Source organism: Monodon monoceros, unplaced genomic scaffold (genome assembly GCF_005190385.1).
Source record: "Monodon monoceros isolate NGI ecotype Baffin Bay Population unplaced genomic scaffold, NGI_Narwhal_1 Super_Scaffold_1, whole genome shotgun sequence".
Taxonomy (NCBI): domain Eukaryota; kingdom Metazoa; phylum Chordata; class Mammalia; order Artiodactyla; family Monodontidae; genus Monodon; species Monodon monoceros.
The window spans coordinates 78,070,384-78,096,862 of NW_021703765.1; the positions used below are offsets into that span (position 1 = coordinate 78,070,384).

General features: G+C 47.5%; 1 protein-coding gene across 7 annotated transcripts in view; it reads right to left on the minus strand.

The window, feature by feature from the left end:
* Window positions 1-26,479, minus strand: part of CUX2 (cut like homeobox 2) — a 262,660-nt gene that overhangs the window by 105,354 nt on the left and 130,827 nt on the right. For 5 of the 7 annotated variants that reach the window (XR_003792989.1, XM_029219263.1, XM_029219254.1 and 2 more), the window contains exon 2: window positions 3,293-3,403. The exons of the other annotated variants lie outside the window; for them this stretch is intronic. Coding sequence is in view for 4 of the 5 variants with exons in the window: in XM_029219263.1 (XP_029075096.1) it covers window positions 3,293-3,403 (111 nt within the window). In the remaining variant the exon portion in view is untranslated. The remainder of the gene's footprint in view (window positions 1-3,292; window positions 3,404-26,479) is intronic. 7 annotated transcript variants of the gene reach the window in all.

Below are 26,479 nucleotides of genomic sequence, written 5' to 3' on the forward strand. Positions count from 1 at the left end.
TTTGATCATGGAATGCTCATTTATGCAAAGTACCTTGCGGGACTGGTGGTCCATCCTGGGACATTTTTTGGAGCAGGGGCTGGAAAGGCTCCACACCCAGGGCCATGTCACCAAAGCTCCTACATGAAAACCTCTGTCCTTTAGGTTGCTTGGGAGATGTCTCCCTAGGGTGCCATTTCTGCTTCCCCACCCAGCTGCCCCTTCTAGCAAAGACTGCATTTGGCATTTTAGCAACACCACTCTGCACGGTCACTCCTTCCTCACCAGAAGGTGGGGTTTCTGGGGGCTTGGTGGGGTCACCTGCCATGGCACCCAGCTCAGAAGAAGGGCTCTGTAAATGTTTGATCAACTCTATGCCATTGGGCTGTCTTCAGAAGGCAGCCTCCTCTTTCTGGACCCTAATTTTATGCCTTTCTCAAGTGACCTTGAGGTTCCCAGCCACAAGGGCATCCCTGGTGGACTCCCATGAGTTCTCTCCAGCGTGCAAGAGGGATTAGAACCGAGGGTACCAAGATCCCAACCATACATGCTCCAGTTTCCTCTGAGACCCACTGGTGACTCCCCTAACCACTGGCTTCTATGGCCCACAAGAGACCCCCTTGGGAGGAGGAGCTGAGGGGAGCTGGAGAGAATGGAGAGGGAGGGGGTAGCAGACAGAAACAGGAAAGGAAGAGATGAGCTGAAGAATACATATTTCAGCTGAAGAATAAAATCCCTTAACTATGAAATAGGATTGTGTTGCTCCTGGCCCTGGAAAAAATCCTTCTTCTGGGTCCTGGCTATGCTTTCCTCACTGATTTGTGGCCCCCAGGGCTTCTCAGACCCACTGATATACTGATGTATGCAGGGGATCTTCAGGAGGGACGTAGGGAGTGCGTGTGAACCTAGTGGATTTATTTGATCATAAGGAACCGTGAGTGCACGGGCTGAGCGCAGAAAACGAAACTTAAGAAAACCTAGATTGTGGGTTGTAAACTCAAATGCCCACAGAGGCTGGAGGAAGTGGACAGGAGGGAGACAGGCTGTCCCATGGCAAATCTCAGGGGAGCACAGCATCTTGGTAACGTGAGCGGCAGCTGCTCGGCTGTTTCTGCCACTGGGCATGGAGCATCCCCGTGGCCAGATCTACCAAACAGTCTCAAAAGATATCGGAAATCCAAGCTTTGGGGTGAAATCAGAGATGCTAAACATTGACAACTTACTGTAAAATTTGAAAGACCCTTACAGACCAAATAAAACACATCAACAGGAAACCTCTGCTCTGGGTTCAGGAAATGTTGGTGTTGGAAGGGGCTCAAAAACCATCTCCAGTCCCCTGAATTTACAGAAAGGGACACAGAGGCCCCGAGAGGGGCTGCCTTGTTCAAGGTCTCAAAGCAAGTGAGTGGCACAGTTGGGATTTCAATGCAGGTCAACAGACTCCCCAGACAGGCTCTGTTCACAACCCCACACTCAAGTGAATTTAGGGGATTCAAATCTGAGACCCACGGCGGGGTGGGTGGGATTTTGGGCCAATGCCAGCCATTTCTAGAAGCCCACTGCCCTGTCTGCTTAACTCCTGGGGGAAACTGAGCAAAGGCATCAGCAGGAGGTGAGCTGGGCACCAGCCAGATGATGTCCTTAAATAAAGTCTTGGCATGACTCTCCCCCATCAGGAGAGGCTAGTTCCAAAAATGAGAATTTTCAGAGGCGCGACTATAATAGGAATGGAAACTTATTCCTTCTAATTACATAATTGCATAATTATGCAGTATTAAAATTATGTAAGCCGAACTCAGAGGCTTAAAACCTGGCCTGGATTTCCCTCATCACCTGGGGGCTCCCACGTCGCCTGGGGGAAGGAGGACAAAATGGTGGGCTGTGAAGATCTGTGGCCGTTTCATCTCTGCTTCCCAGAGATGGGAGAGTCAGAGGCAAAGCTTCTGGTTCTCTCCTTCTGGGCAGAAAAACTGGTTTAAAGACCAAGCTGTTCTCTGTTCTAAAAGGGAAGGGAAGGATGCTCAGAATCTCCCTATGCTTTCTTAGCTCCCAGTCAAACCCAGGATGTAACCTGGCCTTTCTAAAGCCATAACATGGGAGACACGCTCAGATCTGAGACTCCCGCCCCTTCTACAAGTGCACTCTCTCTCAGCTCCCAAACCTGATTCCTCCCAGACTTGCTCCATGGACAAGTTCTAACTAGATCCTACTTCCCACTCTTGCCTTGAAGAACCAAAGATATTTATGACTGGTGTGAGGAGGACTTCACAGCTAAGAGACTGACCCCTCCGCACTTATGTGGCCTGATTCCTGGGTGGGCTTGCTTCTTCTCCATCCTTCCATGGTCTCCATCAGTAAGATGGCAACAGGACCCCTAGGTGATTCCAACAGGCAGAGTGGAATCAACATGTCCAGGTCTGATACCTCTGGAATGGCAGACCCTGTCTGGCCCTCCTCCAAGATCCAGGCCACCTGAGCAGCCTGGGACAGAGAGCTCAACCCTCTGCTGAGCACAGAGAAGCACAGCAGGCTTTGGGAATGGGCGGGGTATCTGTTTCCTGTCATGGCTCTGATGTGTCACATCCCTGCCAACATTATATGGAGTCAGAAGGTTTTCTTTTTCCTATTTGTGTTTATTTCCATCACTAAAAAAAAAAAAAATTTGAGAAGCAACAGGGGGCCTGACAGAGGAGGAAAAAAAATTCACACATTCACCCTTGTGAAGAAAGAAACGTGTCCATTCTCATCTCTTCCCCTGGGGGACTCTTACATTGCAGGGGCTGGCCATTACCTGGACCACCCTCATGGCAGCTGGGAAGGACAATGCTGGTGGCTGGAGTTGCAAAGGAGGAGGTGAAGGGGGAGAATGAGGCACGTTTATGGGCAGGTGGGGGAGACAGTTTCAGACATGGAGATCAAGGGAAGGACCAGAGAGGGTGAGACAGTCTACAGCCATCATCTCCCGGACGCCAATGGGAAAGGAAAATAAAATCAGGAACTCTAGACAAATTGTCTTTGCCGTCAAGGCCAAGCATTTGACTTAGACATTAATGTGAGGGGAAAATGGATGTGGTATAGAGCCCTCAAAAACAATGACTTCCATGGAGAAGCGTCCTGCTTTTATTCTAGACAGCACCAGTGAGCACCGCTACACTGAGAAACACGGCAAGGTTGAGGGTTGTAATTTTTCTTCGTGGCTAATTAGCTTCTTTTCTTGTTAGTCACTTATGTCTATAGTTTTCAAAATACAGTTTGAACAGAGAAAAATCTGCATTCCTACTGAGTTAATTCTATAATAGCAACTATACTGTACCTCAGGTACATTTTTCTTAAATTCCCGGCGGAGTTCAATTAAATGTTTATGAGAATGTTCACTCTCCTCCTGCCGTGCAGACAGCTCGGAAGCGACGGAATTAAGCTCCTTCTGGAACAATAAAAAAAAAAAAAAAAAAAAAAAAGAGAGAGAGAGGGAGAGAGAAAAGAAAAAGATTTTTTTCCTCCTTTTCCTTTTTAATCATCGTACAAAACAGCATTCCAAACAAGTTTCCTTAACTTACAAAAAAGCTGAGAAAAGACAGGATATTGACTCCTGGCACAAATGAATAATTTACGAAACTGGGGATGCAACCGAAAAAAATCCAGGACAGCTTTTTTTGCTTGTCAGAAGTCAGGCCAGATCAATAATCTCCCATAAAGTTGGGTGGAGCTGTTTTTTTTTCATTTCTCCCCTACGCCTCTGCCCCACCTCTTAAATTTCCAAGGGAGTGATGGCATAAGCTTGTCAGTAACTGTAGAAAACATCTCCAAACGGTGTCAAAATAGTAAAGTGCGGCATATTGTATGGGCATATTATAGTGTAAGAAAGTGCTGTCGACAGCTTTCATATATCAGAGGTGGGAACTGTTCCAACTATGACTTACACTTAAGGGTTCATAAATATGCCTTTTAAGATATAGATGGCTTTTTAATTTCTGTAGATTTTGGAAAAATGAAGGTGCCAATAAGAAGCAAGATGACCTTTTGTGTATCCTACAGTAAATTATCTAAGGTTCACTTCAAGTATAAGAAATATTTCATTGAAGATGCCTGGATTCAGAAGAAAAGGATTGGAAGCAGCCTTGCCTGCTTATGTGCAATGAAGGTTTCAGACCAGGTTTTTACAGGACGAACCAAGGAGGGGAAAAAAAGAGAGTGAGAGATGGAAGTGGGGGACGCTCCAGCTCACACATGACAGACAATGTCTGCTGGTTGTACATGTATATTTGATCACCCCTCTCGCAGCTTTCTTCACTTTAACAGTGGCGGTTTCACGAGGGGAGAATAATTCACCATGAGTTGTCATGGATTTCATTTGCATAATTCAAGAAATGCTCTGTTTATGTGGTCTGCTGCTTTCTTGCACCATCCCGAGATGGGCTTTTTTTCTGGACGATAACTAGAGGAGCATTTCTGTATATATCACCCGATTATATCTGCAGCAATCAAGCCCCATAATTTCCTAAATCCAGTGATGCAATAAATTTCTGCAATCAGATTTATTAAAAACACACAAGCAGATGCAAGAGTGTATTTCTAGGGTGAACTCTTTAATCTAACATATGTATGATGAGGCCCAGCACCGTGCTGAAAGACCTCATTTATCATCGCTAATGCGCATTCATCTTGCACACACAATGAAACACTTTTACTATTAGATAATGAAATAAAAGTACTATTAACCCGCTGCAAATCCTTTTCCCTCTAAGAGACGAAATGCATGGTAATCGTCTTATATCATGTCTGAGAGTCGGTAAATCTGCTCAACAGCAGTTCACCGTAGCACCATAAACCTCACGCCCATCGAAGGCTGGACCGCATACTCCAAACCCAGGGTAAGTGTCTCTGCCTATGGAGCCTTTGGGAGAATCAGGGAAGGAATTTCTATTTCTGGAGAAATGTCTAACCTCTTTGGAGAATCATAAGACTAGAAGGGAGGAAAATCGAGGCAAGAAAGTAGCCATTAAAATAGAGGGGCAAGAGACTTGGAAATGTGGTGCTCTCCAAGGTGCTGATATCAATTCTATGCCACAGCACTGGGTACACCAACTCCAAGGTGCAGGGGCTTCCAGTCCAAACGTCCCATTGAATTTTTGAGCCAGGTAAGGAACAAGGTGTCATGGGAGACAAGAGAGAGAAACAGAAACAATTTCTGACAGTCTGCCAAGGTGACAGAGAAAATAAGGAGACTTCTGGTTTATCATCATTTAAAAATAATTGTAGTTTCCAATAAAGAAACCACAATTGACCATGACCAAAATATCAAGTGACTAGGGAGAGATCTGTGGTAGCAGCAATGGGACTGACCAAAGGCAGACAAAAACCAACTATGTGGGGAAGCCAGGTGGACAGACCCTCACTTGGCAGGAGAGAAGTAACTGGAGTGTCATGGTCAATTTGAGTTGTGGCAGAGTGCTCACAGTTTTTCTTAGTTTTTCTCATCCGTCTTGAAGATAAAGAGGTGATTTTTACATGGCTACAGGACAAACAGAACTGGGACTTGCGTTAACATCACACGGTTTTGAATGATCATATATCTGACACAACGTTCTTATCTCTGGGATACTGCCTCTCCCAGCATCCCAGCAACCTGGTGGGGGCTGAACTTTGACTATCTATTGATTGATTGATTGACTGCGGTACTACGTGGGCCTCTCACTGTTGTGGCCTCTCCCGTTGCGGAGCACAGGCTCCGGACGCGCAGGCTCAGCAGCCATGGCTCACGGGCCCAGCCGCTCCGCGGCATGTGGGATCTTCCCGGACGGGGGCACGAACCCGTGTCCCCTGCATCGGCAGGCAGACTCTCAACCACTGCGCCACCAGGGAAGCCCGACTCCTTATTTAGAACATCAAACCCAAGTTCCAAAAGGAAATCTCAGAGCAGGTTAAGTCTAACTGTCTGATGTGCTGTACCAGACAACGATGCCATGCGACTGCACTGGCTCCCTCCACCCTAACCTCTCAGGCTGCTGGTGGGTACAAATCTGTCTGCTGCATCCACACTGTAGACAGAGCAGAGGTGAGACCAGATGGGGAACATCAGCAGGCTCCCAACCCCTGCCCCACAGAAGCCCAGCTCTTGCCGTCTTTCCTGTTCATCCCTAGAGGAGCAGACGACGGACATCATGACTGATGTCCATGCTCTTCTTACCTCTGCCTTACATCTATGCTCATCCTTCAACTCTGAATTCTTGCCACATTTCTATGGTTAGTACACTAACACGTCAACAACAATAATAGTAAATAATCATAACTACCATGTATTGGGTGCTTACACGTACCAGGCACCATGCTAAGCTCCTCATACACATCATCTCATGTGACGAGCACATTAATATGTTTGTAAGGTAATTCAAGCAGGGACTAAGAAACAAATTACAGTCCTAATAATTCAGCTGTGAATTATCTCCTTGGTGGATTATAAAGGCAAAATTGTAATGCCCTGCTCATCACAGGGTTTCTGCTCCACTTCCCCACTAGCTGGGGGATGTTCAGGGAGCTTGTTTTAAATGTTATAAATGTGTAAAGCATCAAGCACAGTACTAAGTGTTCAAGAAATGTTGGCTGATACTAATTTAGATAAGCTGAGAGCTCAAAGAACACCCCACTAGATCAGTGATTCTAAGAGTTCTGGATTTCACAGGTCAGTAAAAATCTCACACCCCCCGCCCCACCAATAAAAGGATGACAGAGTACTGACAAGTTTTACTCTATCAGGCAAAGACATTAAAAACCACTCCCTCCCACCCTAAAAGACAGGCTATTTGAACATTAACAGAGCAAGACAGCCAACGACAGAATTGACATGTCTTTTAAAATAAACATATTTAAAATAAAAAAGCTCACAGCACTGTATTTATTTTGAAGGAATATAAAAAACTCTCATAAACATAAACCAGCACCAGTCTGAAGCTGAGTTTTAGAAATAAGTGTCTGAAGCCCCATGCACATACACAGCTAGCAGGGCCTCTTTGATGATCAAGCAGAACTTGGGATCCTCTCCCACCTGGCCTCCAGCCCCCAGCCCTAGGGGGGCCATGATTAACACAGCCCCAGACTTTGGGCCAGGCCCAGGCAGGGAGAAGACTCATCTGATTAACTGGCCAGCAGCAGCAGACAGACAGCCCGGAGCCCGCCGCAGACCATTCAAATAATGATCATCATAAACAGCCCATTTGCAACTAAAAAAGAAATAATTTTAATGAGCTTGAGGCAGATGATAGATGCAGCTGAGGCTCGGGCCAGCGTGCAGAGAGAAAGGAAGCTGGGACTGAGCTGCAGCCAGGGCTAGGCAGCAGCAAGAGGCGGGGGCAGGGAAGAAGAGCTCTTCCGATGGGACCTACAGCCCCACTGCTTGCCCACGGGAAATGCCCGCTGCCCGGGGAGTGGCCCTAGCTCTGAGAGCGTCTGCCATCAGCTTGCTGGGCAACCTTGGAACTTCCAAGGCACTCACAGTCTCAGAACATATAAGCCAGAAGGAACTTTCAAGGTTGTCCAGTCCATCACTCTCTGAACTTCAACCATTCATACTACCCCTCTGCATGTATTCTGCCATATTGATATTCCACATGAATTACTATTTCCATGATATTTACCTTCAAACTGACTCTTCTTTCTTTTTGTATAATTTTAAGTTCAATTTTTTTTTTTTTTTTTTTTTGCGGTACGCGGGCCTCTCAGTGTTGTGGCGTCTCCCGTTGCGGAGCACAGGCTCCAGACGCGCAGGCTCAGCGGCCATGGCTCACGGGCCCAGCCGCTCCACGGCATGTGGGATCTTCCCGGGCTGGGGCACGAACCCGTGTCCCCTGCATCAGCAGGCGGACTCTCAACCACTGAGCCACCAGGGAAGCCCTTAAGTTCAATTTTAAGCTCAAACTTTTACACCCTTATAACCATTGCCCAGGTAGATACACAGAATATTCACACTCCTAGCACCTTGGAAGGTTCCCTTGTGCCCTCTCCTAGTTAGTACCCCCTTAAAGGTAACTATCATTCTGACCCTAGCATCTAGATAAATTTTGCCTGTTCTTGACCTTTACGTAACAACCCCTTCTCTTTTTAACCTAAATAAGTACATTTGAAAAGGAACTTCTTTTTATCGCTAGAGGACACTATGCCATAAACAGAAGGTAGTCTTTAAAATAAAAGTACAATGAAAACAAAGCATTGCTGTTTGTCTTTGTTATAAAAGGAGACTGGCAAGTGCTGGAGAGGTGTTAAAGGTAGAGACTTTCTTCTTGTTCCAATGAGAAGGAATGAATGACCACTGAGAAGGGATAACTGATCCTCCTGACACAGGTCAATCCCTTCTAATGTCAGGTCTACTTACAGTCATCTCACGTCCTAACAGTGGGGGTATGTATGTCCCACACTTTAGCTAACACTAACTGAATCTGAGTCTCCCATTTTAGAGATGAGGAAACTAAGGCAAAAACAGCTTAGGCGACCTGCCCAAGCCACACTTCTGGTTAAGAGGCTGGATTTCCTCAGAGGGAAGGTAGCTCTTGGGTGGGGAAGGAAGACTGTTGGTTATCTACGGGGAGAGCAAGTTGAACATTCTCAGTTCAACTGTATTTCCTCAACCAGGAAGGACTGGGAATTGTACAAGAATACTTGGTTTTAAAAGAAATTTAACACATGATGTTGACCTGAAGTGTCAATGATGTACAAAACTTTGAGCTAGCTGCTATGTTCTTACAGGGGAAATACACACCTGAATTGTGCATATGCATGTCAATTCCCCCAGCATGTGCTCACACTCTTCTCAGCTCCAAAGACACCCTCACACTCAGACACATCCCCCTAATACCACTTCTGAAAAGAGACCTTCTGAAAACGATGCAGTGATTGCTGGGGATTAGGGGTTAAGGAAGCAAGGACCTCAGGTGTTCCCATATTTTGAAGGGGTTTCATGAAAGGAAAGAAACTTCCTCAACATGTCCCTCCTCTGCTCAAAACCCACCTCTGGCTCTCCACTGCTCTAGGACAATCGCCATACTTCCTATCTAGGTGTCACTGGGCCCCTTCCATCTTCCCATCTCTTTGTTTCCTTCCCAACCAACCTTCCTGCCTTGCAGGAATCCAAAGGCAACAGGGTCTCCCAACTCCATGGCTCAACAGACTTCATTCCTTCAGCTCAGATGATCTCATTCTGTCTCTGCAGCTGATCTTACTCATCCTTTGTGCCTCGGCTTAAATGTCCCCTCTTCCAGGAAGGATTCCTGAACCCTCCCCTCCAAGTCTGGGCATCTCCTTTGTGCCCCTGTTATCCCCTTCTGATATTTGCCACCAGATGTCTTTTCAAAGGCCTAGAACTTTTTCGCCAAATGAAACCTTACACAGACATTCCTTACAGAAAACAATAGCTCATGGCTAACATTTATGCCATACACACACACACACACACACACACACACACACATGCTAGTATTTATGGAATGTGCTAAGCACTTTATGTATATTATCTCCTGTAAGGATATATGGATGAAGTGGCAGTTGAGATTCCAGGCCAGGTCTAGAAAACAAGGATGACCAGTGATCATGACTTTCAATACAGTCACCAACTCCCCCCAACACAAACCTAGAAGTCTGCTTTCTCTTTGCAGGGAGATGCAACTAGAGATGTTGTACATTCAGCCATCCATGATCTCCAGTGTGCTAGGCATTAGATAAAGGGAATCAGATACAGTCTATATCCTCCAAGAGCTCAGAAACCAAATAAGACAAGTTCAGGCATAAATAATTCTGGTAAAAGGGACAAAGGCCATCGCATTAAGACATCACCTCCAGAGCAGACTTGGAGAAGAGTGAAACCCTAACATATGCCCTGAATTGCCTCTGCATGGGTATGGAAACTGATGGGGCAAGGGAGAGATAAGAGTTTTACCTACTTCTACTAATTAAATCACTGTGTGGTTCCCAACTTGGGCAGGGGTTGCCAGTACCTAGTAAGTTATCCAGGCTGGAAGCTCTTTATCCAACATCCATCCAATCATCCAACCAACCATCCATTTTCCACTCATCCATCCATCCATTTATCTAACAGATCATCTATCTTCCAACTGATCATCCAACATCCATCTATCCAATCACTCACACTCAACCAGTCATCAATCCATCATCCATCCATCTAATCACCCATCCACCCATCCCCATCTAATCATCAATCCAACTAACTACTGAGCCCCAAATCTGTGCTAGTTACAGTGTTAGGTACTGGTACACAGAAACTAACCAACACAGCCCCTGTCCTTGAGGAGTTCACAGTGCAGTGGAGGAGACACACAGGCCAATTCCAACACTGTGTGCCGAAGTACAACATGAAAAGTATGAATAAAGTATCATGGGAACGAAGAGAGCAAGGTGACTTGCTGTGACTGGGGTAAAGAGTCACCAAGGTGGGAATGTTTGACCTGGGGTCAGGGGATGAGCTGGTTAAGAAAGCTAAGCATCCCACACAGAGGAAATGGGATTATTGTGATAGCCCCCTACCTGGCCTCTCTGTTCCTGCCTTTAGTTTTCTTCTTAACATGTATCACTATCAAACACACTATATATTTTATTTACTAGAATGAAAACTCCATGATAGCAAGACAGAGATTTTGGTCCTTTCCTCCTTATGCTCAGTGCCTAGAACAGTTCCTGTTACATAGCAGGCACTTTAGAAATGTTTGTTGGTCAAATAAATGAATGAATAAATGCTATGTGTCAGAAACCCTGAAAGAGCCTGATTTGTCTGGGGAACAATGACCATGTTCAGGGATCACAGACCTATGTCAAAATTCTGGCTCTGACCCCTCACTAGCAGTGTGACCTTGGACAACATACTCAACCTTAGTTTCTGTGTCTGTAAAATGGGGATAAAAATTTGTGCCCAAAGTGTTACTGAGGAAACCCTTGAGAACCAGACTGTAAGTAGGTAAAGTGTTTGGCACAGTGTCTAGGATCTTCATTGCTCATATTCCCTCCAATGGAATGTCAGTCGCTCATGGGTGGGGACTGTGCCTGTTTTGCTCACAGCTGTAGCCACAGGTTCTAGCTAAATGCCAGATGCATAAAGGCACTCAAAAAACACCTGTGAATGAATGACTGTTAATAGATATAAGCATGAGGAGTCCTTTGTGGCAGGAGCAAGATGGGGCCTTCTTGCTGTTTGGGGGGGCCAAACAACCCATTCTGTATCTCAGGTCCATGGAGCCATTCAGGGCTTTGTCATCAGAGTCCCAGGCAAACACTGAGGAGGAGGGTTTCTGGGGATGCAGTGGACCATGACGGGAGTGTCGCCTTCAGAGTGGCCTCAGAGGCTGGCTCTAGGAGGGGGCCCGGAGATGACCTGGGACGAAGGGCACATGCTGGCCTGCCATGAGCAAGGAGAGAAGACGGATGGCTCTGCAGCCCGCTGAGATGGATAACTGAGCCTTGGCCGAGAGACAGACCGGGTTACCAGAGCCATCCATCACTCCCGGCACCGTATGTAAATTTCAGATGCCAAGATGTAGGGCAAATTATCCGAGGGCCCCGGCAAGGGGCGATGCCTATGAGAAACAGTTCTCAGCCAAGCTGGCTTTATTGAATTCCATCATCTGGGCCAGGATGATAGTTCACACTTCGGTCACAGAGCCCGTTGAGAGGACTGTGTCCAAACCGTGAGGCCCGGGTGTGTGGGCGAGGCTGCCAACAGCTTCTTAGCAGACTCTCAGTGCAGTGATAACAATAATATAATAACTGTCCCATAGAGAGCTTACTAGGTCCATGTTAACTGGCACACAAAAGTTCATTTTATTTTCCCAACAGTGTTTGGCATGCAGTGGATTCTCTAGAAACATCTACTGAGGGAGCAAATGAATGGTCCTATGATGCAGGTGCCATTTTACACAGGGTACCTGCAGAGAAACAAAGCCACTTGCCAAGGTCCCACTTTCTTTTGCATTCTTTCCTCCGGCTGCTCATGGGGCTACCTTTCCCTTACCTGTTTGTCCCAGACAAGGACTCATGTGGCCTGAAGATCAGGAGTGTGGCTGGGCCTTATCAGTCTGTCTGTCCATCTCTTTGTCCATCTGTCCATCCATCCATCCATCCATCCAGTCACTCACTCATTTACTCAACTATAATTTAAGTGCCTAAAATGTGGCCCAGAACAAGTCAGACCCAAGTCCTGCCCTCACACAGTGTTTGGTCATGGAAGGCACACAGACAATTAAAATTGTGGTCCACAAGGCCTTCCTAGCAGCTCCCAAAGTTCTGGCTTCCAGAAAATCCAGTGGCAATTTGCTTTTAGCTGGCAGGCCAAGAGCCCACATTCAGCAGGCAAAGAGGGTTTGAGTCCAGACGTTCTTACTTGCTGGCTCTGTGAGTCTGGGCAGACCCCTGACCTCTCTGCATCTAGGATTTACTGCTGTAACATGAACTCATGGCATGCCTTGTCTCTTAGGAGTGCAGGCAGGATGAGAGGCCTGTGGCTGGCAGGGGGTCCAGGGTGCAGGAGATGCTTGGGTGCTCAGGGGCTAGGGCTGGCTATTGAGGTGGGACCACTGCCAGCCCTGAGCCCCGAGAGGGCAGCAACCTTCCCTGCCCTGGTACTGGGCTGAGGCCCAGGGTTGCAGTGGGGACATTTCTCTCATCAGCAAATACTGTCAGCTTGATCCAACCATTTCTCATCCTCTCTACTGCTGCCACCTGGGTGACCACAGGAGCCTCCTCACTTGTCTCCACACTGCTGCCCTCACCCTCCTACAGTCCCTTCCCCACCCGACAGCCACTGGGATACTGTTAAACCCAAGTCACACCCTGTCCCTCCTCTACTCAAAACCCTTCCACAGCTCCCACCTGACTCTGCATCAAAGCCAAAGTGCTCACCTCGATGTCAAGGTCCCACGTGACTTACTTCTGTCCTCACATCCTTCTACTCCCTCCTCACTCACTCTCCTCCAGCCACACAGGATCTCTGCTAGCTCTTGAACACATCAAGGACATTCCTACCACAGGGCCTTTGTATTGGCTGTTCCCTCTGCCTGAAATGCTGGGTTTTTGTTTTTGTTTGTTTTTATTCCACATGGGTCTTTTCCTTCCCTCCTCCAGGTCTCAGCTCTTACACTGCCTTCTCACAAAAGCCTGTCCTGCCATCCTATTTAAAATAGCAAGCACCTCCTCCCTACCTCACCCATTCTTCTCTCTCTGCTTATTTCTCTAAATGGCACTTGTCATCAACACATTTATGTGGTTACTGCTCTATTTATTTATTGTCCATTTCCACTAGCCACCCTCCTTGAATGTCAGCTCCAGAAGGACATGGGCTTTGTCTGTTTGGACCACTGCTGTATCCCTGATGCTTGGTACATAGTAGGTGCTTAACACTTGTTGATTGAATGAAGGTATGACTAAGGGAACAAATGAAAGACGTGCTGGCCAATCCCGGCACCAAACCTCCCCACCCCTCCACACTTGCACCTCCCCCCCCAAGCCCCCCCCCCCCCCCGCCCCAAGCATCAGCCAGGAAAAAAAGCCAGTTCCTGCTGCAGATGGGACCTGGAGGTGGCTGTCCTTGAGAGAGGATGCCAATCAAACACCTAATTATCTCGCCACGAACCCGGGAGCCACATCTGATCACTTCCTCCTGCCCTTGATTGCTGCTTTATATTCCGGAGTTCTCAGATGTAAAACCTTGAGGCACCAGGAAAATAGAGTAGCCCCGCCCCCACTCTGGTGGGTGTCAGATGAGGGGCCAGGGACCCCACGTACCACCTCTTAGGGCTAATACATCTGGTCCAGCTGGGTGAGCTGGCTGGGCAGCTCCTCTCTATGCTCTTCCCTCTCCTCTGTTGAAAAAGGGGGAGGGGGTCACATCAAGGAACCACTCATTCACTCATTTCAGTGTTTATTGAGCACCTACTCTGTGCCAGGCACTTGTTAGGGGCCACAGTGGTGGTTACTCATCATATCACAGGAGCTAAGGGCTTGCTACGTGGTGTCAACTTTTCATGCCTTGGCTCAGCTCCTCTCCTAACCCCTTCTGCAGATGGGGAAACCCAGTCTGAGAGATGATACCACTCACCCTAGATAACCGTCGGGCAAAATCAGAGCAGGGCCTTGAATCCTGATCCCCTCTTCTCCAAACCATGGCACCAACGCTGAAGTCTGTGCCATTTTAACATCTTTTTCAAATTCATTTCTCTGAGTAGCCTCTTTTTTAGGGTGGGGGAGGAGACTGGGTGTTGCAAGCTCTGTGGAAACCTCAGAAAGCTGTGGAAAAATTTACTGGTGTACAGGGCTAAGGCACACAATCCAGGTGGGGAAGGAAGCGCCTGCTCGGTGTTAGGTGGGGGTCTAGGAGCATCGTGGACCTCAGTGGTGGGAGACAACGGTCACACAAATGCTCATACGGTGTCCTGGGGAAAGCACACAGGGAGAGAGCTGCAGCTAACAAAAGAATATGGGCACCGGGCACCTGGGGGAAGGCATCGGAGGAGGAAGGACCCATGGGCAAGGGCTTGGAGGATGGAAAACCCGGGCTGTGCTGGGGAGTGGCTGACCACCTAGATGCGTATTAGGGACTCATGGGGATTGGGGTTGGAAAGCCATGAGGCCAAGGCAAGAAGGAACTGGGAGCCACAGAGGACAGTTGAGCAGAAGAGGGGCACTTGCTTCAGGCAGCTCTGGGAAGCCTCACAGGCAGAAAGGTGAGGGCAACAGGCAGAAGAGAGAGGTGATAGATTTTAGGGGCCCAATGGAAAGGAATTAATGCCATTTGGCAACTGGGAGGATCAGCCAGAGGAGGCTGAGGGCAAGAGGGAGAGAGAAGGCCCTCAAATGAGGGGCAGCTGGGCACACTAAGGAGGGCTTCACACCAGGAGTCCTTGGGCCCTCCATTGCTTGTCTCCTAACTTGCTGTTGACTTTGGCAAGTGACAGACCTCCCACTGCCCACTGTTTTATTGGTTAAATGAGGCCCAGGATGTCTGAGGGGGTACTGAGAGGACCTAAAGAAATTTGTAGATACAATTTCTCCCTAAACAAATGGGAGGAATTAGTGTTTAATAAATGCTCTGGGGAGTCTAGTTTATAAGTATGAAGACAAATATTTTTTAAAGAAAAATATTTTGTAGGGGTGACAAGGAGGAAAAGGGAGCCAGAGTTCAAACTAAATGCCCCCCATTTCTGCTGTTGTTCCTAACCTGCAGGGGTAACTCCTTTAAAGCCAGTCCTAATTTGGCTGCGACTCACATGCCTCGACTATTCTTTTTAGGGTTAGAAGACATTTGCTTGAGTGACACCATCTCCAGGAGGGAGTCCCAGATTGAATAAGGGATGCCCAGGCAGGGTCACCTGAGGGTCCCTATGAGCCTCCTACTAATCAGACAACCCCATGACTGAGTCCCTTGTCCCAGCGTGTCCCCAACACCTTGATAAAAAGTCTAATCCAGGGTGCGGGTCTTATTTCACGTCAAGCTGCATAAGGTCCTTGATATACAATTCTTCCACTTCCAGTGAAAGGGAGAGAAGGGATGGGGGAGGGGAAGAGGAAAGACTACATTTTATTTTTGAATCAACATCCCTCTTTATCTACCTGTATTTTATTAAAATGTTTGTCATCCACATAATGTGAAGTTCTCATGAAGCCAACTTTAATTACCTGAAACTACACCCAGGACCCCTGACTGCCTTCTTGGCACAGTAAATAAGGTGATGGACAGGAATGCTACATGGCCAGGCACTGACCCAACCAGGAAAGTTCAGGGACAAGACATTAATCCTTTCTGCAAAAGGGGGACTTCCCTGGTGGTCCAGTGGTTGAGAATCCACCTGCCAATGCAGGGAACATGGGTCCGAGTCCTGGTCCAGGAAGGTCCTACATGCCGCGCAGCAACTAAGCCTGCGCGCCACAACTACTGAGCCTGTGCTCTAGAGTCCATGAGCCACAACTACTGAGCCCGTGCGCCACAACTACTGAAGCCCGCGCCTGGAGCCTGTGCTCCGCAACAAGAGAAGCCACCACATTGAGAAGCCCGTGCACTGCACCGAAAACCCAAGGCAGTCAAAAATAAAAAAATAAATTATAAAAAAATATTATAAAAGAAAATTTTAAGAAGGGGGTGTCCTTTCCTCTCCCCCAAACCACAAAAGGCCATGTCCCAAAACAACACAGATGAGACCTTTCTCTCCAAATGCTCTCTCCCCAGACCCAGGGAGACTTTCATCTCTGTATTTGGAGGCATAACAGAATTTCCCCCTATCTACAGACACACAGACAGTCTGTACAGAATTGAATTCTTACTGTACTTATTGACTAAGAGAAAACTCGAGAATGACAGACTGGCCTATCCTAGACCAGGGACTTTCTTTCTCCAGGGCCTAAAGAGGCCCAGGACACAGGATACTCATATTCCCAGCATTGGGCCTAGATGAAGACTTAGGAATGCGGGCTGGGTTCGAATCCTGATCCTGCCACTCTCTAGCTGGGAGATCCTAATGCCTGAGCCTCAATTTCCTGATCTGAAAAATGGGTATGATGCTTGTGAGCATCATCTCAGCTAGAGATGGGGGTTGGACACCAAGCTGAGCTACCTAGAAGAAGTACCGAGGAACAGTGCAGATCACTGGGATGGTAGCAGCTCTGCAGCCATGGGTTCAAATCTTCCCTGTTACACTTGCTAGCTCTGATCTGGCCACATCACTGCACTTCTCTGGGCCTCAGTTTCCCCACCTGCAGCATGAGGATAATAATAATACTAAATGAATCTCAGGCACATCTCACTCTTCAATATCTCTAACTGTCCAGAAATAATAACCGCCCCTGCCTCCGCCTTCGTCCAAGCTGCCATCGTCCCTCGCCTGGACTATTTCCGGGGCCTCTTTCCTTCCCTCCCAGCTCCCGCCCTTACCTGCTACAGTCCAATTTCCAGGCAGCTGCTGGAGTGTGCTGTTCAAAACGTGAATCAGCTCTTGCCTCTCCCTGGCTTGAAACGCTTCCATGATTTATTTGCCATGGGCTTAGAGTGGAATCCAGACTCCCCCGCACTGGGGTCTACAGGGTGTGGCCACTGCTCAAGGTTCCAGTTTTATGTGGGCTGACATCTCTCCTCAACTCAATGCACTCCAGCCCCTCCGATGGCTTCTATCCTCCAGCATGCCAGCATCTCTCCCACCACTCAGGGCATTTGCCTGGGCAGTTCCCTTTATCTGTCATCCCTTCCCATCCCCCTAACTCTGGCACCTCCTTAGTGGGGTCCTCCCTGCCCTCACCCCAAACTCTAAAGTAGATCCATCCCCTCACCTGCTCCTTTTTCACAGAGCATTCACCAGCATTTGCAAAGACAAACTAAAACTAAAAGCTCCAGGAGGGCAGGACTTGTGTCTCTTTTGTTCTCTGTATTTCCAGCACCTGGGCCTATGCCTGGTATAGAGGGAAGCTTAATAGGCACTTTTTGAATGAGTATTCACTTCACTGAGTTTCTCTGCACATCAAATGAATATAATGAATATGAAGAGACTCTGATAGCCAGAAATGCTTCGCACAAATAAAACAAAAATAACAATTCCTTAAGAATGGAAATATCTTACTTTGGGGCTTAGAGGCAGGAAAGAAAGAGTGAGAATAAGGAGGAAAGAGAAGAGAAAAGCAAGAATGGGAGAAAATTCAGGATTAATGAGGTGGAACTAGTGTGTTCCCCCACCCCCAAAGGCCATTTGGGGTGTTCTCTCACCACCCCGGGAGGTGCACTGACGCCTGACATGTTAGCACGTCCTGATATTTTAGGGCCTGGGAGAATTACTTGCATGAAAAGTCATTCACATTTTAAAGCTGTATTTTCACTGTGTAAACCGCAGCAGTGGGGTCCCTTCAGGCAGATTGGCTCAGGGCGGGTGGTGGGAGGTGGGTCGGCCTGGCTGACCCCGCCCGTGCTCATCCATTCCACACCTGCCTCCAGAGACCGCAGAGCAGCCCGTGCTGCAGCATGTTCCTGTTGAGATGAAGCACTTGTTCGAGGAGGGGGAAGCCATCTCTGCCCTCACACAAGACAGGTCACTGCTGACATTGAACCCGATGTTGTTTTCAAACCACACTTTCTAAAGGAGAGTGTCTGTTGTTCTTTCCGGGAAACCTCACGTTGCTTACATCCTGCTCATCAGCATGCCGATGGCATTCACTGCTTCATTCATTCATCAAACATGCATTTGAGTGCCTACTCTGTGCCAGGCACTGTTCCAGTCGCTGAAGATCTAGCAGTGGCGGCAGTAGACAAGGTCACTGCCCGTGTGGTACTGACAGTCCAGCACCTTATCTTTCACGGACGAAGGTGTGGAGTCAGGGTTTACATGGCATTTATACAGCCCTGGGGACTGGACAGAATAACAACAACAATAAAGATAACAATAAAGGAAGGAGATACTTTTTTGCCCATACTAAGAGGCAGACACCATGCTAGGGGATTTATGATCATTCTTCTCTGAGCCTTACAAGAGTCCTTCAAGAGTCATGTTGCTACTCCATTGTTTTGGTTGAGGAAACAGGCTCAGAGAGGACAGGTCACCTGTCCTAGGTCACAGACACAGTAAGTGACCGGGCTGGGATTTGAACCTGGGCACTCCTGGCTCCAGAGCCCATCCATGCTCTTCTCCTGACCCTATAGTGTTCCTCGACATAAATCCACAGCACAACTTCTGGTGCTTCCCTCTCGGCCCTGAGACACTATGTACTATCTAGGTGCAATATTCCAGGACACGTGCAGCCCTGAAGCCCTAGCTTATCCCAGCCAGGTAGGAATAAAAGAGTTGAACTCTGATCAATCCTTGGAAAGGTTCACTGAGGACCTAGAACATACTGAGCAGTGATCTTGAACTTCCAAGTACTGCACTGTCCAATGTGGTAGTCACTTGCCTTGTGAGGTTCTTTAAATTTAGTACATCTAAGTGAATTTAAATGAAATACAATTACAAATTCAGTTCCTCAGTCTCACAAGCCATATTTTGAGTGCTCAATAGCCGCAGGTGCTAGGGGCTACCATATTGGACAGTTCAGATATACATCGTTTACATTATCATAGAAAGTTCTATCGGACAGCACTAACTTTAGAACATCTAAGATGTGCGGTTTTGTCTCAAGAGTCCATGCCCCCACCTGCCATTCATCTCTTCAAGCTCCAACGGCTCCCAGAATTCCCAGTCCAAACCCTGATTGAAACTCAGGACCCAAAATGCATACTCAGATCTCCAGAAGACATGACTAAATGCTGGCAAGGACGTGGAGCAGTTGGCACCCCCACACACTGCTGGTGGGAATGTAAAATGGTAGTCACTTTGGAAGACACTTTGGCAGTTTCTTAAAAAGTTAAACATAAGTTTGCTTTACAACCCAGCAATTCCACTCCTCTACCCAAGAGACTTGAAAGTGTATGTTCACACAAAGACTTGTGCATGCGTGCTCAGAGCAGCACTATTCACAACAGCCAAAAAGAGGAAACAATCTATATGTCCGTCAACTGGTGAATGGATAAGCAAAATGTGGTCCATCTATACAATGGAATATTATTTACCAATAAAAAAGAGCAAAATACTCATACCTGTTACAACATGGATGAGCCTTAGAAACATAATACTAAATGAAAGATGTCAACACAAAGACCACATACTGTATGATCCCATTTATATGAAATGACCAGAAAAGGCAAATCTATAGATATAGAAAGGAGATTCATGAAGTCCTGGGGCTAGGAGTGCAATCAGGAAGATCTTTTTGGGGTGATGGAAATGTTCTAAATTTGGGCTGTGGTGATAGTTGCACAGCTCCATAAATACTAAAAATCACAGTTGGGTACACGTATAATAGGTAAATTCTATTGTACATAAATTATACCTCAATAAAGCTGTTTTAAAAAAGTGAAAAGAAATCAGGAGGTGGGGAAAGCTATGTTCAGCTGCCTTGTAAAATCTTAAAGCTCACGCTAACTTTCCTTTCAGAGCCCTCTTCATCTTTGCATTGGACCATCATGACAATAAGGAACATTTATGGACAAGTCACTGGGTATCAGGTTCTGTGATCAGCATTTTACCTGAAGTGGTTATGAGTATCCCCATATTACGAATGGCAAACCTGAGGGCTCAGAGAAGGTACTTCCCTGGCTTAAGGATACAGCATGGTGAAACCAGGCTTCGAACCTGGGTCTTTCTGTCCTGCCTCTCGCAGTCCACAGGACGCTGCATCCAATTCTCCCAGTGATGCTGGAGGGAGCTCAGAAGAACAGACTCCATGCTGTTCCCTTGAAACCTCAAGCTGGTGGCTGGTGCCCATTCCTTGTGCCACCTGACACTCCGTTGGCCAGGACCCATGGTCAGTTTTATTTGATTTCTATTCTAAAGCACTGCTTTGTGTGTTTCTTTTTTTTCCCCTAGGGGTTTATAAACTCTGTCTTTTCTCTATCAGGTTGAAACTTAGAATACAGGTTGTCAGCCAACATGCCAGGCATTTTTCTAAAAATAACTCAAATTGGTTACGCCATTTTTAAGCGATAGAACAGTCAGGGGAGGGAAAAAAAGTTGCTGGGCAGGAAGAGGGAGGAATTTAAAAGGTGGTCTCAGATGCTTTTTTTGAACAGCTTTAAACTAAACGTCTTGTCTGATTGAGATGGACGTGGACCGGTGACCGCAGCTACAGACCATGGGACAGAATGTGGTTTCCTCTGGTGCCTCAGGCCTCAGATTGGCTGCTCAGGGTGGGCATTTCCCTGTGTGTGGGTCACCAGAACATCTCATGTAGAGGGATGAAGAGGAAAGGACAGAAGGGGTGAGGGGAGAGGGGGAACAGTAGAGAACAGGACTTTCTTTAGGAATTGGGGGGAAATGGGAAGGGGGGACCCAAATGGCAGACATACCAAGGGTGGAGTTTGCTGTGCTCTCTGTAGCAGGACCACTAGGTGTTGAGGGTCTTCTCAAAATGGACCTGCCCCATTAAGTCAAACTCACCTGAACGCACGTTCATTCAATGTGCTTCAAGCACCTACATCAGGAAAGAGGCTGACCTGTTCCCAGCAGACTTCACAGGGCTTACAGGTGCGGGCCGGTGTGACATCAAGAAATGAAGGGCTGGGGGGCATAACAAATGGGAAACAAGTGTCCCAGAGAAAGGGGGCAGCTATACTCAGCTCTGGCTGATTGGTGCCACAGAGGATTGTGGGCTCAGTGGGTCGGAGGGTTTGGTTCTACAGAAAAGCCCAAATCCAGATTTTTAATTTGAAAATCTCCCGATTTTTAATTGTTGGCAACAAATTCAGAAAAAAATTTAACAGCACACTCTGTGCCAAACAAAACAGATTTACTGGGGGATTTGGACCCTGGCCTGCCAGTTTGCAAACTCCAGTCTAGCCTGTTAATTACCAGGGATGAAGAGAATAATAATAACAACGATGGCTTACATCTACAGTGCACTTATGACGAGCCTGGCCCCGTGCTAAAACAACACTGTGAGGCGGGTGTTGTTATTATTTCCTTTTTACAGAGGAGCACATCGAGGTACAGAGAGGTTAAGTCATTTGCCCAAGGTCACACAGCTGCGGTGGCAGGGCTGGATTCCAGCCAGGAGTCTGGCTCCAGAGCCTTACAATTTCCTCGTGGTTAAAGCAAGCTGGGTGGCCAATGGTATGACATGTCCATGACATCCTGTGGAATCTGAGACCCCTGGAGATGAGGGGGTCCTTAACATTCCAGTTCATTACCCCCACCTCTTATAAACCTGTCCCCCAGAGAGGTTGGGGAGGCTGATAGAAGCCTCCAGAATGTAGGTTTCTGCTCACTGGTCACTCCATCCTGGGACTGCCCCAGCCAAACTGGTCCTAGAAGGTCTTCAGGAGGATGTGTGCTGCTTCCCAGATGGGTGCCACCCGCCTGTGCCCGCTGCCCACTGGAGTCAGCTCCCCCAGCCCCCAGAACCTAAGGAGAGGGGCAGAGCCGACTGCCCTCTAGCCAGCATGAGGTCCCCAGGCCTGGCTGGCTCGCTGCCCCCCACACCTCCAGTTCCTTCCTCCCAGGATCCCAAACAAGGAGCCTGTTCACAGCAGAGTGCTCATTACCATTTGCATCCCGCCTTTATCCAGCAGATGTGCGCTGTTACAATAGCAAGAGAGAAAATAGAAAGAAATTTCGGAATTTGTTCTCCAAAGATATTCAAATTAGTTAATCAAGGGGCTTCTTATTGCTTCTCCTCTCCCCCCCCAACAGCTATCCATGAAGATAACTGATCAGCTGCTAATAACTGATGACACTTCACGAGTGTTTTCTCATGCCCATTACCAGAGCGTTTAAAGACATTTTGTAAAGTTCTAATTATTTCAAATTGTTCCACTGTAGAAAACACCTTGGAGCAGTCGGTTGTTGGCTATGCCTGGGATGCTTGTGCTGTGTCAAAGGGTACTTGGAGGCAATGGTCAGGGGCCTGGGTAATCCCATACCCACCTCTCTCCTGGACTCCTGCATCTCTCTTCCCTCCCTCTAATCCCTTCTCCACACAGCCACTAGGATGCTGTACTCCAACCACCATCCCTTAACGGTAAGCCAGGTCCGAACTCCTTAGCACACGCCTCCTTCACTTATTCACTCATTCATTTTGTCATTTAACACAGCAGTTCTCCAACTTTTGTTGTCTCAGGACCCTTGTATACACTTAAAAATGACTGAGGCCCTCAAAGAGCTTTGTCTACATAGGTTATAGCAATCGATATTTACCGTGTTCAAAATTAAAACTGAGAAATTTTTAAAGCACAAGCATATACAGGCACACACTCCGTTAGCTGTCAGAATGATGACATCATCACACATCCTGTAGCTTCTGGAAAATTCCACCGTGCGTTCTCTCACAAGGCACATGTTCAATTAAAAGCTGGGGTGCTGGGCTGTGGAGGTGCTGTGAGTGCAGGAGTGAAGCAGATGGAGAATTAATTCAGGCTCCCACAGAGATGCACATGGACACAGGCAGCTCGCCTCCCTCTCTACTGCCTCCACTCCGCCAGGCTGCGGGCCTGGGATCAACCACCCTCAGAGGTGTGTCTTTGTGAAGATACAAGGGATCTGTGGATCTGCTAATAATGACAGGCAGCTCTCTGGATGTCCAAGAAAGACGAACTAATCTAGTGGTCAAAAACATCAGTGGTGAAAAGATGTCAAAGGAATGTCAGGGTTAAGTGGACGCCCTGGCTTGAGCAGTTGGGGTCGTGGGGAGGGGCAGTGGTGGAGGAATGTCCACCACGAACATGGGGAGAGCCCCTGACCTAGGAAGCTCAGTGACAAGAGTGTGAGTGTGTAAATGAGCAAGAAGCTCAAGGGACGATCCTTCCTGTGACACCCTAAGTTGACTATAATGGGCCAAATGGGAATCTCTGTCTTCATCCCCTGCATTTCTAAGCAATAACTGTTGAATTAAAAAGAACAGGTGAAATAAGAGTGAACAGGCAAAGCCACAGAGTGGGAGAAGGTTTATGCAATTTACCTAATAAAGGATGGTGTCCAGAATCCAGAACTCCTAAAAGGAGAAATGACCTAACAGAAAAATGGGCAAGAGACTTGAACCAGCCCCTCCCCAAAGAGGAGATCCTAATACCAATGAGCACATGAGAAGATGCTCAACCTCACTGTCATGAGGGAAAGGCAAATTTAAACTAGGAGATACTTCTACATACCCACCAGAATAGCTGAAATGAAAGACAGTACCAAGTGTCGGCAAGGATGTGGGGCACCGGACCTCTCATAGACTACTGGTGGGGTGTCAACTGATATCTGGGAAAACTACTTGGCAGTGTCTACTAAAGTTAAACATGCTGCCCTATGACCAGCAATTCGACTCCTGGGCACCTACGCCAGAGAAATATGTTCACCAAAATAGAGCCTCACTATTCAAAGCATGGTCACAGACCAGCAGCATTGGCTTCGCCTGAGAACTTGCAACAGATGCAAAAACTCAGGACCCCCCACACCTTCCGCTGACCTACTGAACTTGGGGTCTGTACTGTAACAAGGTCTTGAGGTGATTCATGAGTACCTTAAAGTTTGAGAAGAACTGGTCTGCAGTGTTCACAGAAGCACTATTCATAACAGCCCCAAACTGGAAACTACCCAAATGCCCATTAACAGTAGAAAGGATAAATCTGCAATATATTCACCCAATGGAATACTACATTACAGCCAGGAGCATGAATGAACCTCAACAGCAAACAATATTGAATCTTATAAAAGTCACGTTGAGCAAAAGCAGCCAGACGCAGCAGAGTACACACCGTAGGATCCCATTTATACAAGGTACGAAAACAGACGAAACAAACCCGTGCAAATCAGAAGTCAGGAGAGTGGTTGCAGCTGGAGGGCAATGGAAGGAGTATAAGAGATGCTTCTGGGTGGCTGGGGATGTTCTGTTTCTTGATCTCAGTGCTGGTTCTATGGGTATGTTCAGTTGTGGCGAGTCATGGAGCTGCACCCTTACAATCTGTGCACTGGTCTGAATGGATGTTCGGCGGGGGAGGGAGGGAGAGGGAGAGGCAGGAGGAGGGAGGATCGGCTATTTTCCTTCCATCCAAAATACTCTTGAATCTGCCCATGTCTTGCCATTTCTGCTGCCACCAAGCCCCCATCACTGCTTGCTTGGACTGCTGCCGTAGTCAGTCACGGGTCTTCCTCTGTCCCTCCTTCCCTATGATCAGTTCTGCCACAGCACCCAGGGGCACTTTCACAAACATGAATCAGATCCCCTTATTCCCACGCTGAAAACTGCAGTGACTTCCCACCGCTCTGGAGGCTGAGGTCTCAGATTCTGCCCAGGGCTGGTGTGATCTGGCCCTGCCCACCTCTCTGCCCTCACGTCTCTTGCTTTCTGTGTTCCAGCCACTCTGCCTTTCATTGGCCAAGCAAAAGACTACCTCAGGTCCTTTGCATCTAATGTTACCCTTGCCTGGACCTCTCTTCCTCTAGATTTTCCTATAACTGCTCCTTCAGGCCTTCCCTGACCATCAGGCCTAAATGGGACCTTGTTCTTATTCTCGCTTGGTCCCTGCTGGCTTCCTTCACGGCACTCTTGATATGCCTCTGTTTGCTTGTGTCTTGTCATCTCCTCTGCTCAACACTGATGGCAGGGTCCACATCTGTCCTGGCCTTTGCCTGTGACAGCACCTGGCATACACCGTGCCTGTCTCCTCGGGCTGAAGGAAAAGAGCTGGGCTTCCCTCCCACTGCTTCTCTTCCCCATATTCCACAATCCTCTTCTTCCTCCACCATTTCTCACCCACTCTTTATTTCTGACGTTGTGGATACTTTGTGTTAGTAACCTATTTAGTGAGGTAGAATATCCATTGAGAAATATGTACACAGTAGGTGCTCAATAAATACTTGAAGGAATAAGGGAAGAGAGGGGCTCAAGCACTCAAAGACATATTTATCAAGCATTCCCAGGCACCTCTTGGTGTTCAGTTGTCATTGATTTTAATGGCTGTGCCACAGTCTGACTGGCCCACTTAAGGTTTTGAAAATACGTCCTTGAGGGACATAGGAAAATGAGACCAATGCCAAGTTTAAAAATACTCAGTGAAAATACTAGATCAATAGCTTTCAGGCTGTGGGGTGACTGGCAGCTGTGCCCACCGAGTGCTGTTGGACCTATGCCCCTCAGCCAACCTGAGCCAGGGGCAGCTTTGCCCTGGGAAGTGGGGTGGTGTGGCCAGTGGGGGGCTCAGTGAAAGGTCTGGGGGTCACCTGGGCCTTCTGAGAAGGACTGGAAATGGCTTTTAGAGGCTCCAGCCACCCACAAGGGCTCAGCCCTGGAAACAGTGGGCTGTCTCAAGAGGGTGGGATGATTGCCAATGTTGCCAGCACCTGTCCTGCACACCTACTTCATGGAAACTGTGAAAATGGACTGTGATTCCCTCATGGCAGGTGAGGAAACTGTCAAGACCCCCAGGGCTAACTTGAAGCATTCCAAGGGCTAGAGATGGGACAATCTGAGGATCAAGAAGGAAAGTAATTTCAATGGACTGAAATCCATCAAAGGGGATGGATTAATAATAGCAGGAGTTTATAATAACACCAAACACAAAACCAAAAAAAACCCTTCACTGGTCACATTGGAGAATGCTGGGGAACCAACTCACTGTTTTGAAATTTGATAAATAAAAGGGAAGAATCAAACTTGCATTTTTGCCTTTCCTGCAGTCTGCACCCCAGAGTGGCCAAACAGCAGAGAAGTTTCTCTCAATAGATACATTCCAGCTAGTAAACAGAAAGGAATGACAGAATTAGAGCACTGCCAGCTGGAGGCCCCTGAGGAGACCTGAGTCACCCTGCTGAACTCTGACAACACTCACTCATTCCACCCAACACCTACTCAGTGCCAGGCACTTTTTTCATTTAATCCTCAACTCTACAGGGTGATATTGTCTCCCTGTTCATACACAAGGAAGCTAAAGCATAGAGAGGTCAAATTACTTACCTAAGAGCACACA